General features: G+C 41.3%; 1 protein-coding gene across 15 annotated transcripts in view; it reads left to right on the forward strand.

Moving 5' to 3' along the window:
• Positions 1–21,750, forward strand: part of Rbms2 (RNA binding motif single stranded interacting protein 2) — an 83,542-nt gene that overhangs the window by 50,352 nt on the left and 11,440 nt on the right. For 10 of the 15 annotated variants that reach the window (XM_074083678.1, XM_074083683.1, XM_074083679.1 and 7 more), the window contains 8 exons: positions 7,179–7,237; positions 7,805–7,971; positions 14,946–15,004; positions 15,824–15,915; positions 17,280–17,437; positions 21,004–21,083; positions 21,219–21,328; positions 21,633–21,679. In XM_074083678.1, the coding sequence (XP_073939779.1) occupies positions 7,179–7,237; positions 7,805–7,971; positions 14,946–15,004; positions 15,824–15,915; positions 17,280–17,437; positions 21,004–21,083; positions 21,219–21,328; positions 21,633–21,679 (772 nt within the window). The remainder of the gene's footprint in view (positions 1–7,178; positions 7,238–7,804; positions 7,972–14,945; positions 15,005–15,823; positions 15,916–17,279; positions 17,438–21,003; positions 21,084–21,218; positions 21,329–21,632; positions 21,680–21,750) is intronic. The other 5 variants (XM_074083690.1, XM_074083691.1, XM_074083689.1 and 2 more) reach the window with 1 other exon arrangement.

Raw genomic sequence — 21,750 nt, forward strand, 5'->3', positions numbered from 1 at the left:
CATGTATTTCTTGTGAATTTAATATCTAAGGCCTTGACAAAACCAGATCCACAAATCTGGGTATTCTTTGAAAAGCACTGTGAGAGTGAAGAGGAATGCTGTTATCCAACGACTTTCCATAGATTTTTATCTCTATTTCTGACCAAAATGAAATAGTTTCAAATAATGAGAACAGGATAAATGACAACATAGAGTAAAATAAACTGGAGGCAGGTATTGTTTTTTTCCTCTGTTCTTTTATCTGAAACAACTATATTGTGGAAAAGAGCCAAATATACTTATTTCTAGTTAGGGTCTCTGTGAGCCATGAGACTACAGTGCTGCTGGTGTTTTACTTTGCATCTCCTTCCCAGGTCATATGTCCTTCTGAACTTGTGGCCCACCAGCCAGGGTGAACAGTGGAGGAGTTTGGTGATACAGAGCAAGAATCAGGGGCTCTTGTAGTGTTCTACCCACCATTCTCCCCAAGCATCTGGCTGTCATGTTCAGACTTCATCTCTTCAACCTTCCAAGACCAAAGAGTCTTTTTCTAGTCTAATAAGCTATTAATTTTTGATGAATGTATATGTCCCCTGGTACATATGAGGTATATACATACTGACATATACTCACAAACTGGTGGCAAATTTGTTTATTCCTTGGGCATGGCTGCAGGAATGGGTTTGTGTTGCTTAAAAACATTGTACCTAAAGGTGCCATGCCCACCATGTTGTTGCCTGCTTATGCCAGTTGCGCAGCTGCTCTAGTTAGTCTAGATAAGCATCAGTTTGTTTTTTTGTGATGCTGGGGATCACATCTAGGGCCTCATACATGCTCAGCATATGTTCTTCCACTGAGCCCCAGCCCATCATCAGTCTTACATAAGAGATTTTCCTCTAACTTCTCATCTCATTCATAGTTCAGATGCCTTTGGTCTAATGTTCTATCCTGAGTAGACATTACCTGTTTCCAGGAACTTAGAACTGTTCCTTTTCAAGAGGAAGAAAAACAAAGGATGTAGGGTCATGTAAAGGGCTGCTTTATCTGTTTGCTTAGCTGTTTGCCCTGGTTTGGGTACTGTCAGGGTTTAGGGTTCCTTTTACTTAGTTCTAATTAACAAAAATCAGAGTGATATAATAGAAGGAGTGTTGCAGTAAGCGTGAGCCTGAGTTTCCAAGTTTTAAAAAAGAAATAACACATCTGTTCTACCTCACAGAACTGTTGGGAGGACCAAATTAAATCATACGTGTAAGAGGACTTAAGGCACAATTACAGTGTTAGAGAAATAGAGCTAGGACAGAATTCTGCATTAACTGTGTCTTGAAGATTTTTGCTCCATGAGGAGAATTTTTATCCAGTCTTGAAGAAAGTAGAATTTTATTGAGAGCTTCTGACACAAATTATCTTCCGCCTGAGTCTGTAGGATTCTAAAAGGAAACATATGGGCTGGCAGAGTGGCTCAGTGGTAGGGCACCTGCCTAGCAAGCATGAGGCCCTAAGCACAAACCCCAGTACCACAAACAAAAAGGGAAAACAAATGAGATGGACGGCATAACCCTCAGTCTTCTCATCACTCCTCTACCTAGTCTGACATCATAATCTCTATTTAGGGTATCATTAATCTCCTTCCTGTCTGTATAGATCTGCCTGTTCTGGATATTTCATATAAATTGAATCATACAGTATGTGGTTCTTTGTTGGCTTCTTTTTGTTAGTATCTAATGTTTTCAAGCTTTGTCCTGTTGTAACTTGTATCAGTTCTTTCTTCCTTTTATGGCTGAGTAATATTCCATTGTATGGATATGCCACATTTAATCTATCCATTCATTAGTTGATGGACATTTGTATTGTTTGAACTTTTTTTTTTGGTGGTACTGGGGTTTGAACTCAGAGCTTCATGCCTTCTAAGCAGGCACTCTACTGCTCGAACTATGCCCCCAGCTCTTTTTTGCTTTAGTTATTGTTCATGTAGGGTCTTATACTTTTCGCCCAGGGCCAGTCTCAGACTTCAGTCCTCCTACCTATGCCTTCTGTGTAACTGGGATGACAATATGTTCCACCACACCCGGTTTTCTTTGTTCAGATGGGTGTCTCACTAACTTTTTGCCTGAACTGGCCTCTAACTGCAGTCCTCCTGATTGTCTTTTTTTTTTTTTTTTTTTTTATACTGGGGATTGAACCCAGGGACTTATGCAAGCTAAGTTCTACCAATTGAGTTATGCCTCCAGCACACTTGTTTTTATTTTTCCCACCCATCCCACATTTGCTTTTTTTAAAATTTTTATTGTTTTATTATTCATATGTGCATACAATGCTTGGGTCATTTCTCCCCCCTGCCCCCACCCCCTCTCTTACCACCCACTCCGCCCCCTCCCTTTCCCCCCCACCCCCTCGATACCCAGCAGAGACTATTTTGCCCTTATTTCTAATTTTGTTGTAGAGAGAGTATAAGCAATAATAGGAAGGAACAAGGGTTTTTGCTGGTTGAGATAAGGATAGCTATACAGGGCATTGACTCACATTGATTTCCTGTGCATGTGTGTTACCTTCTAGGTTAATTCTTCTTGATCTAACCTTTTCTCTAGTTCCTGGTCTCCTTCTCCTATTGACCTCAGTTGCTTTTAAGGTATCTGCTTTAGTTTCTCTATGTTGAGGGCAACAAATGCTAGCTAATTTTTTAGGTGTCTTACCTATCCTCACACCTCCGTGTGTGCTCTTGCTTTTATCACCACATTTGCTTTTTTTAAATTTGGTTTTGAGATAGGGTCTCACCACTACCTTTTCCCAGGCTGCCCTCACACTTGCAATCCTCCTGCCTCACTTCCCAAGTAGCTGGGATTACAGACCTGTACCACCATACCTGGTTTGAGAGGGTTGTATGTTTTCAGTTCTCATGGGCGCATAGCTAAGAGTGGAATTCCAATATTAAGTGGTAACTCTATGTTAAACTTTTTGAAGAACTGCCAAAATGTTTTCCATTTTATAATCTCACTGCAGAGTATGAGGGTTCCAGTTCATTCTCTTAGTTATTATCTCTTTTTGATTATGAAATCCTAGTGAGTATAAAGTAGTGTCTCATTGGGATTTTATTATTTGATTTTCTTGGTGGTACTGAGATTGAACTTGGGGTCTCTTGCTTCTAGTGCTCTACCACTTGAACCATGTTCCAGTCCTTTTATTTGGGTTTTGATTTGCAATTCCCTGATGATTCTCCAATAAAAGCTTGTTGTGCTGTCTGGGCGTGTGGCTCAAGTGGTAGAGCATCTGCCTCACAAGCCCAAGGCCCTGATTTCAAACACCAGTACCACCAAATAAATAAATGACTGACTACTGAATAAATAAATAAATTACTGTCCTGCTCATACTTTGAAGGTGCAATACAAATCTCTTTAAGAAACTTTTCTCTCTCTGGGCACCTGTGGCTGACACCTGTAATCCTAGCTACTCAGGAGGCAGAGATCAGGAGGATCATGGTTCGAAGACAGCCCATGCAAACAGTTTTCCAGACTCTCTTGAAAATACCTAACATAAGATAAAGCAATGCTTGCACATAGTTGGCAATTCAAGTATTTGTTGGATGATTAAAATAGTGCAGACTGTCTCATGAGAAATTATTAGGGGGTCTGTTACTTTTCAGAGAAAGTGATCTTTCTCTGAAAATAATAACATTTTTATTATTTAAGAGTTGGAATCCAAGCAGTGTTCATATAGTTCACATGCCACAGAGGCCACTGGCTTTAGGAAAATGTCCTGTAGATCACTCATATCTAGGTTGCAATAGGAATTCTGATGTCAAGTCACCGAACTGTGACATCGTGACATTTTTAGGAATTTAAGATGATACACAGTTAGCAAATTACTTAAGTTTATTTCACTCATTTTGACAAGTTTCTATGCCTACTACATGCCAGAAACTTAGCTAGATATCAGATGTAGCATGATTTTCTCCTGCTATAATGGTCAATAGTGAAGGTTGGGGCCCAGGGTGGAGGTGACTTTGATTGCAAATGAAAGGATACAGGATTTCTGAATTTTATTAATCCAGTGTAGAACATTGGAGAAACCACACCTTCTTTGTATTCTTCCTTTAGTAAAAATATCTCAGGGCTGGTGGAGTGGCTCACATGGCACAGCACCTGCCTTGCAAGCGGGAGGCCCTGAGTTAAAAAATCAGTACCATACACACACACAAAAAAGAAAATTTCAGTTCTCTGGACACACACAGATACTACCTCTTTCTTAATTCGTAGGTAAACATGATTGGTTTATATGGTCTTCCTATGTATCATCTTTCTTACGAGAAGTCAGACAGACTTTAATTAGGAGTTTTCTCACCTTTTTTTCCCTCTTAATTTCTTTTACTCTTCAAAGTGAATTTTTTCTATCATTTTCCTTTGGTGTCAGACCTATGCAGCAGTTTCAATTTGGAAATAGCAAGAGGTAATACTTTTTTTTTCTTCTGAACTGTATCCTTTTTATCTAGAAACTTTTCTTGCCTTGCAGCAAGTGTATTATTGACTAAGTCATATTTCTAGGTTATAGCTAAGACATTTGTATTAAAATCAAGATTGTAGCCATGGTAGCATACCAATAGCTTCTTTCCAATTTGTGTCTTTCCTCAATGACTCTTGTATTTTTGTTTGAGTGACATCACTGATACTTTCTTTTAGAAATATTCTATCATTTTGTCAGAGGCAGTGGCTCATACTTGTAATCCCAGCTACTTGGGAAGCAGAGATAAAAGGATCATGGTTTGAAGCCAGCCCAGGTAAAAAGTTAGCAAGACCCTACCTCAACAAAAAGCTGGGTGTGGTGGTTCATATCTATAATCCCAGCTGTGGATGAAGGCAGAGATAGAAGGACTGGTGTCCAAGGCCAGCCCTGGACATAGACCCTATGTGAAAACTAACTAAAAGCAAAGAGGGCTGGGGGTGTGGCTCATGTAGAAGGCCTGAATTCAAACTCTGGTACTCCCCCACCCCAAAAAAAAAAAGTAAAGGAGAGCAGGTGGCTCACACCTATAATCCCAGCTACTGAGGAGGCAGAGATGAGGAGGATTGAGGTTCAAAGCCAGCCCAGGCAAATAATCTTCGAGACCCTATCTTAAAAAAAAAACAAACCCATCACAAAAAAGGGCTGGTGGAGTAGCTCAAGGTGTAGGCCCTGAGTTCAAATCCCAGTACCCAAAAAAGGAAAACAAAGAAAGGAAATATTCTATCATTACACTTGGCATGATGGCACATATCTGTATTCTCAGTACTTGAGAGGCAGAATCAGGAAGATTGTGAGTTTGGGGCCAGCCTGGGCTACATAGTGAGACACCCAGTCTGAAAACACCACCAAAAAAAAAAAAAAAAAGGAAGAAATGAAAAATAAATAGTCTCTTACAGTGGGAGAGGGTATAGACAAGCCCTGAGGTCAGTGAGCACTGCGTCTCCCCACGTGTAGCACATAGGGTGCTTCTAGAGTTGCTTTTATTATCTTTATTGCTGCTAACTTCATCATAATCACCATCAACACCCTAGACCTAGAATCACATGTTCAGGAGAAACAACTCTGTTTTTTCAGTTAAAGGGCAGTAACAGAGTTGGGGGTTGATGGCTCAAACCTGAAATCCTAGCTACTTGGGAGGCAGAGATCTAGAGGATTGAAGTTTGAGGCCAGACTGGGCAAATAGTTTGTGAGACCCCAGCCTCCACAATAACCAGAGCAAAATGGCCTAGAGGTGTGGCTCAAGCTGTAGAGGGCCTGCTTTTCATGTGTGAAGCCCTGAGTTCAGTCTCCAGTCCCATCAGGAGAAACAAAAAAATCCATAACTCCTTAAAGATGAGTGAGGACAAATCTTGCTTTTTTTTTTTTTTTTTTTTTTGCAGCACTGTAGTTTGAAACCAGGGCCTCACACTTGCTAGGCAGGTGCTCTACCACTTAAGCCACTCCACTGGCCCCCTTTTTTTTGAGATAAGGTCTCGTGAACTGTTTGCCAGAGCCTGGCCTCAAACTGCGATCCTCCTGATCTGCCTCCTGAGTAGCTAGGGTTACAGGTGTGAGCTGCTGGTGGCTGGCTGAGTAAGGACATACCTTAACTGAGTGATATCCAGCCATGATCTCCTTATTCTGAACTCAGAAACGGTCGCTAGAATATAGGTCACAATCTTCTTGGCTATATTTTAAGTGAAAGGTACAATCATATGGTAGTAGGAGGAGTGGAGGGGCATAGATCCACTATGTTTTGACTATTGTTGCAGACCTAGAAATTCAGCAAAAAGCTCAGAGTGATTCTTAAAGTAAGAACTGCTATTTCTGGCACTGGCAGTATGTTGTTAAGGTTAATTTGCTTTATTTTGTCCTGTTATCTGAAAGTTGCTTAGAAACATGCACATGCTCCATGCACTGCTCTGTCCTTATCGATTACATCATGTGACTACCACCGTTGTTACAGAAGAATCGTATGTCTTCCTCTGGCATACAGCATTCTATATGGGACATTGCAGTGCTGGCAAACGCAGGCTCAGGAAACATAAAGGATATTAAGAGCTACAAGATCTTAGGGCCATGAGTAGGATTGTAAGTCTTTGGGCTGTCTAAGAATATGGTATTAGATTTCTTCTCTACTAAAATATACAACTAAGGAGTAAACTGTGTGTGAGAGTGGGTACACATCTGGGATTGTGTATAGTGATAAATAGGGAGTTACCTGCTTCTACATATTTTAGCCTGAGCACAGATTTTTATTTTGAAGTTTGCTACGGGTCAGAGATATGAAATATAAGAGCCACATTTACTTTAATTAATTCATTTGGGGGAGATTTGTCCTCTTTGTTTCTTCTTTCATTACTACCCCAGTCTTCACCATCACCACCAAAAAGAGAGAAGAAAAAAAATCCAGAGATGAAATGGCCATTCACCTCCAGGATGCTAATATTCCAGGGAAGTAATGCCAAATAGGGGTATACTACAAAGTGCTTTAAGCCAATGGAGAACGGGAGCATAAGTGTGATATAGTGAAATACACTGTGTTATAGGTAATTGTGCAAATTTAGGTAGAATATTATTAATAAAATGTACACATAAACACTAAAAGCTGATTAGAGAGAACACAAGGATATGAAATACACCATGAAGGAAAGGACCTATGTTTCAACTAGCCTGGCCATTTATTGTTTTTGTTTGTTTGTTTTGTTTTGTTTTTCGCTATGTAGCCCAGACTGACCTCAAGATGGTGATCTCTGCCTCAGCCTCCCAAGTGCTGGGATTACAGGTGTGTACCACCACACCCAGCACCAGCCTGGCCTTTGTCTCTAACAGAAGTATCTAGAAAATATAGCAGGATCCTGTTGTCCATTTTGGTATCACATGCAAAAAATTTAGAGATATTTCATCCCAACTCCTGGAGTTCCTTGACTACAATGTATCTAATATTCATTCATTTAAACTTGTGAATAACTTAACTAAATCCCTTTAGTATGCTAACAATTTTCATTTTTACTACCTGCTGTGATAACTGATATTTCCTCTTACTGTCCAAGTTTATAATAATTCTCAAGTTCTTTCAGGTATAGCACAGTTATCATTTTTTATTTTGTCATATTTTGTTTCAACTTATTTATTTCCTTCATGATTTGATAAATTTTTTTTTTGGCATACTGAGGTTTGAACTCAGGGCTTTGCACTTGCCAGGAAGGGGCTCTTAGCCCCTTTAGCCCTTTTATTTTTTTTATTTTCCTGTTAGCATTTCGTATTGGCTTTTTTTCCAGGGAACTTCCTCAGTCTCCAGCATTTAAATGTACAATCCTTCTGACCTTCTGTTCTCTGTGTCTCCCTACAGCCATATGTGTCATTGGCTCAGCAGATGGCACCACCTAGTCCAAGCAACAGTACCCCTAACAGCAGCAGTGGGAGCAATGGGAATGAGCAACTGAGCAAAACTAACCTATACATCCGGGGACTGCAGCCAGGCACTACTGACCAGGACCTTGTCAAGCTGTGTCAGCCGTAAGTTGCAGTACAAGTGGGTAGGCTTCTAGGGACAGTACAGATCTGGTGATCCTGGCTTCTTTCCAGATGCTCTTATGAATGCAGTACTATTGGGCTTCTTCCCCATAGTCTGAAGGAGTCTCAGCATCCCCTGTTAAAAAAAAATTCTTAGCTGAGGGTGGTGTTACACACCTGTAATTCTAGCACTCAGGAGGCAGACGTGGGAGGATTGCAAGTTTGAGGTCAACCTGGACTAAGTAGGACTAAGTAGCCTGGGGTACATAGTGAGACCTTGCCTCAAAAAAAAAAAACAAAAAAAAATTCTCCCTGCTACTGATATACATACAACCTTTAAGTATTTCTTTGAGCAAAGCCAGGATGGGGCTGGGCTTTGAAGCCTAGTATTTGACTTTGTTTCTAGCATCTCCCACAAACTGATAGCCTTAGTGGAAAGATTACTGTCCTTATAACTTGACCATAGAAATGTTCATTATCTCTGTAGGTGTTGATCGGATGCAGTGAGAGCTGGCAGTGAGGATAGAAGAGAGTGAGAATAGCTGATTGAGTTGTGCACTTTGGAGGGTTTCTGCTGCTGGAGATACTTTTAGTGAATCAAAGGATCTCTCACATTAGTGAATAAAGAACGTGGAGAAGACTGTTACCGTGGATCTAACCCATGAAGACCCTGAGTCACAAAGTACACAGCCATGGAATTAGCCCAGTCGGAAATGCCAGAAAGCAGCAGGAGTGCAGAGATGCCCAGCTCAACTTAATCTGTCAGAAAAGCATGTATATCAAATAATATGTTCCAGGGAATAATTAGAAAAAGAAGTCTGGGAGTGCCAGGCGCTGGTGGCTCACACCTGTAATCCTAGCTACTTAGGAGAGATCAGGAGGATTGCGGTTCAAAGCCAGCCCAAGCTAATAGTTTGCAAGACCCTATCTCGAAAAACCCCTTCACAAAATAGAGCTGGTGGAGTGTCTCAAGGTGTAGACCCTGAGTCCAAGACCTAGTACCGCAGAAAAAAGAAGTCTGGGAATGGGATAGGGAGGTTAATAGGGAGAGGGAAAGAATTAAATTTGGGCAAGTGAGTGACGGAGAGGTAGAAATAACTTAATGTATTTACCCATCTTTTATAATTCTTTATTGAAGTACAATAAGCATACAGAAAAATACACAAATTGAAAGTATATATAGTACAGTAAATTTTCAAAGGGAGCAGTCTGTTATACCCAGATCAAGAAATAGAGCCAAAAAAAAAATGAAAGGAAAGAAAGGCAAGGCACTGGTGGCTCACATCTGTAATCCTAGCTATGCAGGAGGCAGAGATCAGGAGGATTGGGTTTGAAGCCTGCCCTAGGCAAATAGTTCGAGAGACCCTGTCTTGAAAAACCCATCACGAAAAAGGGCTGGTGGAGTGGCTCAAGTGGTAAGAGCACCCGCCTAGCGAAATGCGAGGCCCTGAATTCAAACCCCAATATCAACTCTTCAGAATTCCATCTCCCATTGTACCCCCCAAATTATCATTTGGCTTCTAAATATTAGAGGGGTATGGCCTCCTTGACTTCATATAAATATACTCACAAAGTCCTATAAAAGGGCTTTTTTTTTGATAATCAGTGTTTGTAAAACTCATCCACAATGTTGTGTGTGACAAAATTTTACTGTCTAGATTTTTTTTTTCTTTTTTGCTTCCTAGATTTTTATTATAAGGATATAGTTACCTATTCTACTGATGTAGACATTTGGGATGTTTCCAGTTTGTGACTATTATGAATATAAATAGGGTGCTGTGAACTTAAAACATTTCTTTTAGGGAATGTTGAGTATATACCCAGGAGTGAAATTTCTGAGTTCCAAGATATGTACCTGTTCAGCTTTTTAGATAATAATTTTCTGAAGTGGTAAAGCTAATTTAAATTACCATGGCAGTATGTAAAAGTCCCAGGTGTTCCAAATCCTAGAGAGGAGAGGCAGAATATCCTGCCCCTAAATGCAGTTGTGTGACGTCATTCAAGGTGCTCTATAAAGCCCTTACCTTTTGTTTTTGTTTTTTGGTTTTTTTCCTTTGGTGCCACTGGGGTTTGAACTCAGAGTCTCACACTTGCTAGGCTGGCACTCTACCACTTGAGCCACTCCACCAGCCCAACCCCTTACCTTCTGAGGTCCATGCAGATCATATGTATTTTTTGCTAGCACCAGGCCACACAAACCCCATCTCTAGTGAGTAGATGTATTTATAAAACTGGTAGGCTGGGGGCATGGCTCAAGTGGTAGAGCACTTGCTTAACAAGTGTGAAGCTCTGGGTCCCAATACTGAAAATAAATAAGTAAACAGACTGCTCCCTCCTATATCAGTTTTCCTTATTAGAAAAGCATGTAAGTAGAACATAGAGGACTTAGTCTAGGGCTAGTAATTGGGTGGGGAGCTAGGGATGATAGAAGTGTTGGTTTATGACACAAATCAATCTAGGACCTTGGTTGCTTTGTCTTTATTTCTTTTTTTGGTACTGGGGCTTGAACTCAGGACTCACTCCTTGAGCCACTTCATCAGACCTTTTTTGAGATGGGTTTTTTCAAGATCAGGTCTCAAGAACTATTTTCTCTGACTGGCTTTGAACCATAGTCCTCCTGATCTCTGCCTCCTGAGTAGCTAGAATTACAGGTGTGAGCCACCGGCACCTGGCTATCTTTATTTCTTATTCTAAACATATTGTGGTACAAAAATCCTATTACAAGACAGAGAAGAAACTCAATTTGACTTCACTATACTTTTAGACTTCCATTTTGCCCTTCTGAATAGTGTCTGAGGGGATGGAAATAGCCCACGTCAGGTAGGATTGAAGTTAAGGAACCCAGAAAGAGACTGGAACTGTCGGAGTGAAGTAGGGAGGCTGAAAAGGGAAGGCAGGTAGAACCTTGGTGGTTGGTGGGCAGGGAGTTTAAGTCTTTCTAGGAAGGGTGTTTCTCATGTGCAGAACACAGAAGAACTTCCTGCCTTTGTTCCAGTGGTCTTTTCCTGGGTTGTCAGGGAAGCAAAAATTTCTGGATCCTAACCTTTGGTGGGCCGGAAGAAGAGGCGCAGTGTGGGACTAGAACTCCTGGTTCTCTTGGAAGGGCTCCTTCTTCCGAGGAGGAAGCAGCAGTGACCCAGCTGTTGCCAGCTGCAGTGGAAATTCTGAGCTCAAAGTCTCAGGCTGCTAGACCACAGCAAGCTCCACCCTGGGGCCTCGATGGGGATAGCAGCATGTGTGTCCTCTGGCCTATAGTCAGACTTCTCATGAGTCCTCCTCGTGCCTAAATTTGGGAAAGAATCCAAGTATGTAACCCAGAAGGGCTAGGATCACCACATCCATCCCCAACCCCCTTTTAATGTGCTCTTTTCCCAGCCTCCAGGGCATCTCCTAGCTTATTTTGTCTAATCCTTTGGGTCACGGAAGCTCTGCTAAAAACGTCAGTGAGAGGCTGCCAAGGAGTGAAAACAAATAAATCAATCATCATATGTTCTTTAGGGATAAGAGAAGAGATGGAAAAAAATGCTTGTTTGGGGTATTGGTCTCAAATTCGGTCCCTGCCAACTGTTTCCAGTTAATGCTTGTACTTTTGACTTTTTTAGTAGTTTCTGTTCTGTCTCTAATATCTTCCCCCTCCTGGAGTAGAATGTGCAGGTTTTTTCTAAGGAACACCTCTCATGTACTCCCTGATCTGTGATACATTGCTACTCAAGTTTGGGGAGCACCACAAGACTCTGCTGTCAAAGCAGAATTTAGAAAAAGTTGAAAAATTTAACTCTCATACAAATACAGAATAAACATATGTCAGAGATTTATTTATCTCATTAATGAGAGAACCAACAAGATGGAAAAACAGGTACAAAGAGAATTTGAGGAACTAAGGATATATTGACCTTGAGAAAAGAATGTTAGCATAAGATTGCTATGTTAGATATAAAACTGGTTCATGTCCTACAGGATAATAAAACCAGTAACCTTTAGAAAGATCTCCTTCTTTCCTTCCTTCCTCCCCTCCCTTCATCCCTCCCTTTTCCTTTAATGATGCCAAGGATCAAACCTAGGTCCTTATGCATGCTAGATGAGTGTTCTCTACCACCAAGCTATACTCCCAGCCTGGGATTATCCTTTTTTACTGGATAGAAACAGTTTGCATTTGTCTTGGACAGGTTAGCATGTATCTTCACAAAGTCTGGGTCTTAATCAATAAATAGTAAGTCAGTAAATAATAAGTCAAACAAACATTCCCCTGATAATGAAATACAGTAAGCTCACCTTTTTTATTACATACAGTTTTGACCAAGTGTAGTTAAAAAAAAAAAAGAAATTTCAAAAACAAAAATTTTAAATTTCCACTCTCACATTACACAGCTCAGTTCATGGGGAGAAGCTCTCAGTCAGTCCTGCATTATTATCAGTGTGTTTAAATTGTGTGTGATCTGAGTGTTTCCCTGCCCTTAGTTTTGCGAAAATATGCCTCCCAAAGAGCAAATGTTGTCCTAAAAGCAAGGTGAGAGTTAATGTGCTTAACTTAAGTGACAAAGTGAAAATTTTAGATCTGTTGAAAGGCAGCATGTCTTCCGAAGAATTTGGGCAAGGTGATGGGAAAAAAGAATCAAGCATTCTCAGTACAGCACTGAACTCTGCATCCTGCATTCACAGTGTTTCCTCAATGTCAATCTTCTTGGAACAATATATCTACAGATACCAAGGATCCACTGTACTCTTTGGGCCTTTTAGACAATATTCCAAAGTGACATTGAAATGATATGCAGTCCTCCTTTGGCCTTATTTCCAAGTTGACTTTTTTTTGTTGTTGCTGGGGATTAAATTTAGGAGCTCAAGCTAGATGAGTTTTTTTTTTTTTTTTTGCTGGCAGCATTGAGGCTTGAACTCAGGGCCTCACACCTGCTAGGCAGATGTTCTACTGCTTGAGCCACTCTGTCAGCCCTTTATGTGTTGGGTATTTTTTGAGATAGGGTCTCATGAACTATTTGCCTGGGGCTGGCTTTGAACCATTAATAAAACTGATCTCTGTCTCCTCAGTAGCTAGAATTACAGGTGTGAGCCATCAGCACCCAGCTAGATTAATTTTTTTTAAATAACTTTATTTTTTGGATATTGGATTTTTTAAAATTATTGTACTGGGGGTACATTGTGACATTTACAAAAGTTCTTACCTATATCATAGTTGAATTCACCCCCTCCATCATTTTCTCTTACAGTCCTTCCCCCTACTCTTGGAATAGTTTCAACAGGTATCATTTTTCCATTTACATACATGAGTACCTAATATTTCCACCACATGCACCCTCCTACACTGTTCATTAATCCTACCCGCTCCCAATGGATGGAACTGGAGAACATCATCTTAGATGACTTCCTTATTAGTGCTATTACTCCTGTTCTTGTATCTATACCTCTCCCTAACACACTTGGATCTTGACAATGAAAAATAGAAGTCTTAGTATATGGTAAGGCAGGAGAGAAAGATTTTTGCAGTAGATTAAAATTTAGGCCTCTACTCCTGGGCTGGCAGAGTGACTCAAGTGGTAGAGCACCTGCCTTGAAAGTGTGAGACCCTGAATTCAAACCACAGTCCCCCACCAATCACTCACTCATTCACTCACTCACTCAATCAATAAATAAAGAGTTGAAGTCTCTTGAATTTTTTTTTGAGGTCTCTTGAATATTATCAGTAATAATAGCAGTTAAGATTTTTCAAGTGCTTGCCATGTGGTAAGCATTAGTCTATATTCATTAACTCATTTTATATTCCCAGCAATCCTTTTACAGATGATGAGCTGAGACACATAGCTACAAAGTAGCAGAACCAGGATTAGAACAAATGTTTGGCTCAAATTGACCTTCAATTTAGGGGGAATTAGTAGAGGGGCAGGAATTGGATGTTAGAGAAATGTCTATAGTTTTTTTCATGGGAGGAACAATGTTTGTCCAGAAGAAGATAAGTAATATCAAGGATTGTTTCTTGTCCTCAAGGAATTCCAACCAGTGCTCTGCCCTTACACATGCTGCCATGTGGGCATTGCCAAACTTCTTTCCCAAAAAGATGATCCTCTCTTTCCAACTAGTATCTGAGTCTTAGTTGAGGAAAAGGAGACAAATATGTTGGTATTATAAGGACTGGGGTTGCTTTATTTCTTGTAGGCACATTTGGGGGATTATATTTATATTAAGGTGTGTGGTGGCTAATATTGGCTGTCAACTTGGTTGAATTGAGAGGCACCTAGGAGCTTAGGAAAGCATACCTTAAGGTGTGCTGTGAAGGTGTTTCCAGAGAGGATGAACTAAGGGGAGATGACCCACCTATCCCTTAGGCTAGAGGCCAGATTGAATAAACAGGGAAGAAGGAGTAAGCCTATGAACATGGCCATTCTTTATCTCTCTGCTTCCTGGATGCCATAAGGTGAGCTTCTCTGCTCTAAAATACCCTCCCTGCCATGATGAACTGTAACCTCTGAAACTGTGAACCAAAATAAATCTTTTCTCCCTTTAGGTTGTTCATGTCAGGTGTTTTATCATAGTGATAAAAAAAAAAGCTAACTGATACAGATGGCATTTTTTTAATTCACTTCTTTTTTGTTTTTAATAAGATGATAGGAAAAGTTGACCTACTGGGAACAGACAAAGGTCTTGGATTCATCCTGATATCTTAAAATTCTGGGTGGTAGCAGCTCACACCTGTGATCCAGCTTCTCAGGAGACAGAGATCAGGAGGATCGTGATTTGAGGCCAGCCCAGGCAAATAGTTCTTGTGACCCTATCTTGAAAATACCCAACACAAAAAGAGGACTGGTGGAATGGCTCAAATGGTAGAGCCTGCCTAGCAAGGGTGAGGTCCTGAGTTCAAACCCCTGTACCAACCAAAAAGAAAAAAAAAAGAGTGCGGATGTCTTAGTCTCTCTCCTATTCTTAGTCCCTACACACAGATCATTACTTTGCATTTTCCTTTCCCTTAGATATGGCAAGATTGTCTCCACCAAGGCCATACTGGACAAGACCACAAACAAATGCAAAGGTGAGAGAACAACTGCCCTTGGTGACATAGTAGCAGTGAGTGAGGCTATCCCTTGCTCCTGCCCTTTGCTGCTGGGAGTCCGAGTACCAGAGAGCTAAGTCTCTTAGGTTTTCAGACTTAAAAGACTAGCAGATATTTAGGTTCATTAGTGGCCAGGTAGCTAGAGCTGAAAATGCTGTTTGGGGACTGAGGTCAGAAGGCTGCACAGAGTTCCCTTTAGTCCCTTGGGGTCCCTTTAGATCTTGTGTTTCTCTGAATGGGGTGGTGAAGGTGGATAGGTGAGACTGTTTCTGCTTAGTGAAAAATGCCATTTGGTGGAAGTGGGAGGATGACTGACTGTGTTATTTTCTGAGGATGAATAGTTTCGTTGGGGTTTTGAACAGTTCTAAATGGAGCTAGAAGACTGGAGAGAAAGTTCTGCAGGTTGAGCAGGAAAGGGCTTTTTCCAGCTGGTGGCTGGTTGACTGCTTTGGAGAGTCTGCATTTCTTATGTGCCTAGTGTTTCTGGGATGTGTCTAGATGAGGTAGGGGGTTCTTTTAGAAGTGTGTAAGGGTACTCTGGCCTAATATTTTTAAGGGGAAGGAGAAAGGCAGAGACACCACTAAGAACTTCATTTCCTTAGCATTTTTAGCAACAAAGTGAACCTAACCTCAGGGTGTGAGGAGCACATGGACAATCACCTCAAACCTCTTCATTTCTCTTTCTCCCTGCAACTTCCCTTATATGGATCATAATTCTTCCTCTGTCTCCTGAAAAGCCTGGGCCTCCTACCTCCCTTACACCTTCTACCTCCCCGTGATGCTGTTTCCCTGTTCCAGGCTACGGCTTTGTGGATTTTGACAGTCCTTCAGCAGCACAGAAGGCTGTAACAGCCCTGAAAGCCAGCGGTGTACAGGCACAGATGGCAAAGGTAAGGGTTCGACCCCACGTCTATTCCTCTGAAGGATGGTAGTCAGTACCAGAGTCCCAGTTCCAATGTTTCCAAATGCTTTAGGCACATGAAATTGATGGACCAGGGCTGTCTATAGTATTTTCTAACCACATCTGGCCATGGACAGTCTGAACCAGGGTCCATTCAACAGCCTGGGCTGCTGGAAGAAGATTGTATTCAAAGTCTGTGGCAAGTAGCTCTGTCCACTGTGTTCCTCTCATAAAATTACTATTAGCAGGCAGGAGGCTCAGGCCTCTTGCAGCACTCCTCCCCATAGCCACCCCAGCCCCACTTCCATACCAGACAGATGGTGAGAGTTTTGCAACATTCTCTGAAGGCAGTTGTGCAACTCAGAGGTTCAGAACAATACTTTCCACCTCCCAGTGTTGATTCCTATAGGGGTGTGGAGTGGGCTGGGGAGAAGGAAACCACAGCAAGAAAGAGAACAGCTCCTATCTGGAGTTGGTTTTTTGTTTTGTTTTAATCTAGATCACTAGAAAACTAGAAGCTTTTCTTGCACTTCTTCATTTAGGTGTGATTGTTCCTTTGTCTTTCTGAAGTCATCATGAGTGCTATGAATAAAGCTGATGAAGGCAGCCACCCTTTTCTGAAATGGTGAAAGAAAAGGGAAACCCTGAAGATAAAAGCAAAAGAGGGGTTGGGGTTGCTAGTGACCAATGTCTAAGACAGAGTGACTGCTTAAATTCTTAAAAATATAGCAATGGGGAGATACTGCCATTGTGTACATTCTGTGTTCCCTCCCTTCCATCTGGAGTAAAACCTCTCACTGCAACTCATGCAAGAGCCCTTGGAGTTCCAGGAGACTAGGTCTCTCAGGGCTCCAGGTGACCCACTGAGCTATACATGTAGCCCTTCCCCTGTGCTCTTCTCCCTTCTTCCTGTTTTCCTTCCATCAGTAAGTGAACAGGCATTCCTGCTTAGAGGATTCTGCTGTGGCTGGAAGACAGGGAGCAGGATTATTTAACAGAACCCAGCCCCAGAGAGGGTAGTCCAAGGGAGCCTAGCTTCTGGGGCAGGCAGCTGAGGGGAGAGGGGTTGCTGCTCTGACTGGTTCTTAAAGAGACAGCCAGATACCATTGATAACTTGTACTGTGGGATTGTATAGTTCTAGAAAGACTAAATCTGCTTCTTTTTAAATTCCTGGACTACTCAGTATACAACCATGGTATTGGGATTGGGTATTACAAATAGTTAAGATTCTTTTTGTTTATGTGGGACCCTTCTTACTGTCTCTTTTCTGAAATGTCATTTTGTAGATTAGGGCTAAGAGTGGGACGGGGATAAGAGATATGGGCCTCATTTTCTCATTTTTATTTCCATAGCAACAGGAGCAGGATCCCACAAATTTATACATTTCGAACCTCCCATTGTCAATGGATGAGCAAGAACTGGAGGGGATGCTGAAGCCCTTTGGCCAGGTTATCTCCACCCGAATCCTTCGAGACTCTAGTGGGACCAGCAGAGGGGTTGGCTTTGCAAGGTGAGGGGAGGCAAGAGGTGGGAAATGGTAAGGTTAATAAAGAGTGTCATTTAGGAAGCCACCAAAAAACATCTGTGCCCCTACCATAAGAAACCAAAGTAGTGATTAAAAATACTTGATGGAGCCAGGCGCCATTGCTCACGCCTGTAATCCTGGCTACTTGGGAGGCTACGATTGGGAGGATTGTGGCTCAAGGCCAACCCAGGCAAATAGTTCATGAGTTCCACCCCCCATCTCCAAAAAATAAGCAGCGCAAAATGGACTGGAGGTGTGGCTCAAGTGGTAGAGTGCCTGCTGAAGTGGAAGGTTTGGTCTACCTTTTCAGATCTATTGGAAGACCTACATTCTAGAATAGATTTTGACACAACTGTGATAGCAGATCTTTATGAGCCTTGGTTTACTCTTTGGAGATTGATTTAGATGAGTGATTTCTATAAGATTTTCCTGGAGCTGCAGAACTCTCCAGGTTTCCCTGTCTGGGTTTTGGTGTCATTGTTGTCAAGTTTCAGTTCCCTATAGTCCACTTAAGAAATGATTCTGGGACTGGTGGAGTGACTCAAGTGGTAGAGCATCTGCCTAGCAAGCGTGAGCCCAGAATTCAACCCTTACACTGCCAAAAAGAAAAGAAGTGATTGTTTTTATTTAATATTTTTTTAGCTGGGCACAGTGTGGTACATGCCTGTAATCCCAGCTACTCAGGAGTCTGAGGCAGGAGGATTGCTGAGTTGAAGGCTAGCCTGGGCAACATAGCAAGCTCAAGGTCAGCATGAGCTACATAGCAAGATCCTGTCTCAAAGAAAAATAAACAAGGACTGGGATGTAGCAATATTCAGAGGCCCTGGGTTCTATTCCTAGCTCTGCAAAGTTAAAAAAAAATTAATTTAAAAAGAGATTCTGCTGTTTTTTTTTTTTTTTTTTTTTTTTTTTATAAAGTTTGAAAACTACTGGACTATGTGATCTGAGGATCTATGTTTTACAGTCTCTTATCTGGTGAATGAATACTCCCTTAGCCAAAGTGATTCAGACCCTAGGAAGGTTAGGTCCTTCTGAAACAGTCTCAATCTGGGAGCGCCACCTGCTGGCAAGCCCCAGATGGGATATCTTGGGTCTGTGGTCATTACGTTTTTTGCTCTCATACTTTCCTAAAGCAGATTCTCAACCATTCTTAGTTCACAACACCCTTAGTTGTCATTATAGTTTTTCTTTCTAGAACAAAAGAAATACCTAAGAGTTCAATTTATTAAGTAATTAAATGGTTTAAACAACCACTTGTTAATAAATGTTTATATTTTAAGAAATGCATAGCCAGTTCTTAATCCGAGCCACAGTAATCCTAGCTACTTGGGAGGCAGAGATCAAGAGGATGGCAGTTTGAGGCCAGCCAGAGCAGAAAGCTAGCAAGACCCCATCTCAATCAATAAGCTGAGCATGGTGGCATCTATCTGTCATCCCAGCTATGTGGGAGGCCATAGTTAGAAGGATCACAGTCTAGGCTAGCCTGAGCAAAAAGCTCGAGACCCTACCTGAAAAATAACTAAAGCAGGGCTAGTGGAGTGGCTCAAGCAGTAAGAGCACCTGCCGAGCAAGCATGAGGCTCTGAGTTCACACCCTAGTGCCACCAAAAATAAAAACAAGAAAAAGAAAACCCAGCCTTGCAAGATATGACACTATTGAAAAGATTGTAGGAACAACTGAAGTCGAAACAGGAGACTACTTTGAGTTTTACAGATGTTGTCATATTTTCTCTAGAGTTCAAACATCCCACTGGATGTGGTGGTGCAAACCTGAAATCCCAGCATTTGGGAGGCCAGTGCTGGAGAATCATTAGCTTTGAGGCTAGCTATATAGCAAGACCTTGTCTCAGAAAAAAACTATAAGTTTCACTCATATTTAGATTCTTGCAAAGTGTAATTCCCAGTAAATTATAAATATTGATGTTTTAAGTACAACTGTTACATCATTTTTAAATGTATCTAAATAGCTCTGAATACAGCAACTTAATACACAAATTGCCCATTTAAAAATGTGTGGGTAGTGGCTCAACTGAAAAGAGTGTCTGCCAGCAAATGTGAGGAACCGAGTTCAAGCCATCAAAAAAAAAAAAAAGATTTTAATTCAGACATCAATGTCTGTTGTTGAGTTTTAGGTTGGGGCAAATAAGAGGAGTGATTGTGAGAGGGGACTTTGACCTTGATTAGCAATCATGAGCTCTTCCTTAAGCAGATCAGTGAGGAAGCTGAGAGTCTGAAATACTCTGCCTACTCATTCTTTGGAAAGACTGTAAGTAGAAGTTATCCACTGAAGACACATTAGAATTCCTAATGGGTAGTTTCTCCAAAAGCTTCTATTTGAGTCCTTTTTGCAGTTACTCCTATAGAGGAATGGATCATATTTTTAGTAGTTATTAACATAGAAAATATACCAAGACTTAATTTAAATATGGAATAGGTGAAGATGCAATATATAGGCCCTTATACATTAGCTATACCACACTGTGTGATTGGTTTGGTGGTTACTGTCTCTAAGGCACAAATGAGGAATTGGGCCAGAGGGTTTTTGCAAGTGTCCTGAGAGAGCTTTGAGTGGCAAAATGGCTTGTTATCTAGATCTTTTTATTCCTTACTCAATCCTGTTTCCTCAACAAGAAACTTTAAGTCAGTAGTTCCTAACATTTTCTTTTTCTATCACTGTGGACTGTGAATCTTTTATTACTACAGACTTTTGAAATCAGAGTGATATATTAGTAGGTAATTATATCTTGATAATTATAACCAGAAACAAAAATAAATATTGGCAAAATCTTAGCTTGTGTTGTTTCATCAGAATAAAGGAACAATTTCCATTAGGATTTTTTTTTTTTCAGTACTGGGGTTTGAACGCAGGGTCTCACACTTGCTAATCAGGTGCTCTTAACACTTAAGCCATTCTACCAGTCCCATCCATTTGGAATTTTATAATAAAAAATAATGGGTTGGGGTGTGTTGCTCAGTGATGAGTGCTTGTCTAGCATGTGCAAGGCCTTGAGTTCTACGCTCAGCACCACAAAAAAAAATGTTGCAAGTGCCAGTGGCTCACGCTTGTAATTCTAGCTACTTGGGAGGCTGAGATCAGAATGATTGAGGTACAAGGCCAATCTGGGAAAGTAACTCCATCTCTAGCAAAATGGACTAGAGGTGTGGCTCAACTGGTAATGCAAAGCCTGTGGTTCAAAACTCAGTCCTACCAAAAAAGAAAAAAAAAAAGTTACTATTTTCTTATATTCTTATCTATGTATCAGACACAGTAGTAGGCCCATCCATCAGTATCTTTAGAAAATCAGTTTCTTAAAGACCTCCATTCTTTCTTTGAGGATCCCCTACAGGTGTCAGTTGTGGGAACCTGTGGGATCAATAGATGTTGGGGGTTACCTCTTCAAGATACCTTGAACATGTGTGGCAGAAACTCTGTGTTTCGGTAGTCGTAACTTCTGGAGCATTTGTGAGGCTAAGAACTTATGACTCTGTTTTGAATGTATGGAGAACACAGATCCTGGAGAAGAAAAGTCTAATCCTTCTTGTACTCCTTAGGATGGAGTCCACAGAGAAGTGTGAAGCTATCATCACCCACTTTAATGGAAAATATATTAAGACACCCCCTGGAGTACCAGGTGAGGCATCTGGGATTCATGCTGAGAGCCACAGGTTGTTCCTTTCAGTGAAGATTCTGGGAGCTCTGCGTGACTGAGTGTGAATGGGCTCAGTGAGATACGACTCAGCTGCCTACCTGCTTTCTCTCTTGCCAGCCCCATCTGATCCCTTGCTTTGCAAATTTGCTGATGGTGGGCCAAAGAAACGACAGAACCAAGGAAAATTTGTGCAAAATGGACGGGCCTGGCCAAGGAATGGAGACATGGTAAGAAGACTGCTAAGGAAGCAAGAATACAGAGGACATTACAGTGGGGTAGAAATAACCATAGCCTGATTTCCATGAGCTGGAGAGCTATAGTATTAACTGAGACATGTTGGCTGTTTCACATGCTCTTCAGTGTGGCGTCTGAGTTGGGTTCTACAACCTACACAATCAGAAAAACTCTGGAGCAGCTAGACTGGGACTTTGATCAGTTGAACTGCATGTATCCCTGGCCTTGGCATTCTGAGCTTGCTCCTTGTTCTTACTCAAGGGCTTGCAATATGAACATTATGCTCTTTCTTTGTAGGGTGGTATGGCCTTGACCTATGACCCCACCACAGCTCTTCAAAATGGGTAAGAGTGTTTTATGTAATCAAGTCTTCTGAAAATGACAGTGGTCTGTGTCCAGGCACTTGGATGTTTCA

Source organism: Castor canadensis, chromosome 8 (assembly GCF_047511655.1).
Source record: "Castor canadensis chromosome 8, mCasCan1.hap1v2, whole genome shotgun sequence".
NCBI lineage: Eukaryota > Metazoa > Chordata > Mammalia > Rodentia > Castoridae > Castor > Castor canadensis.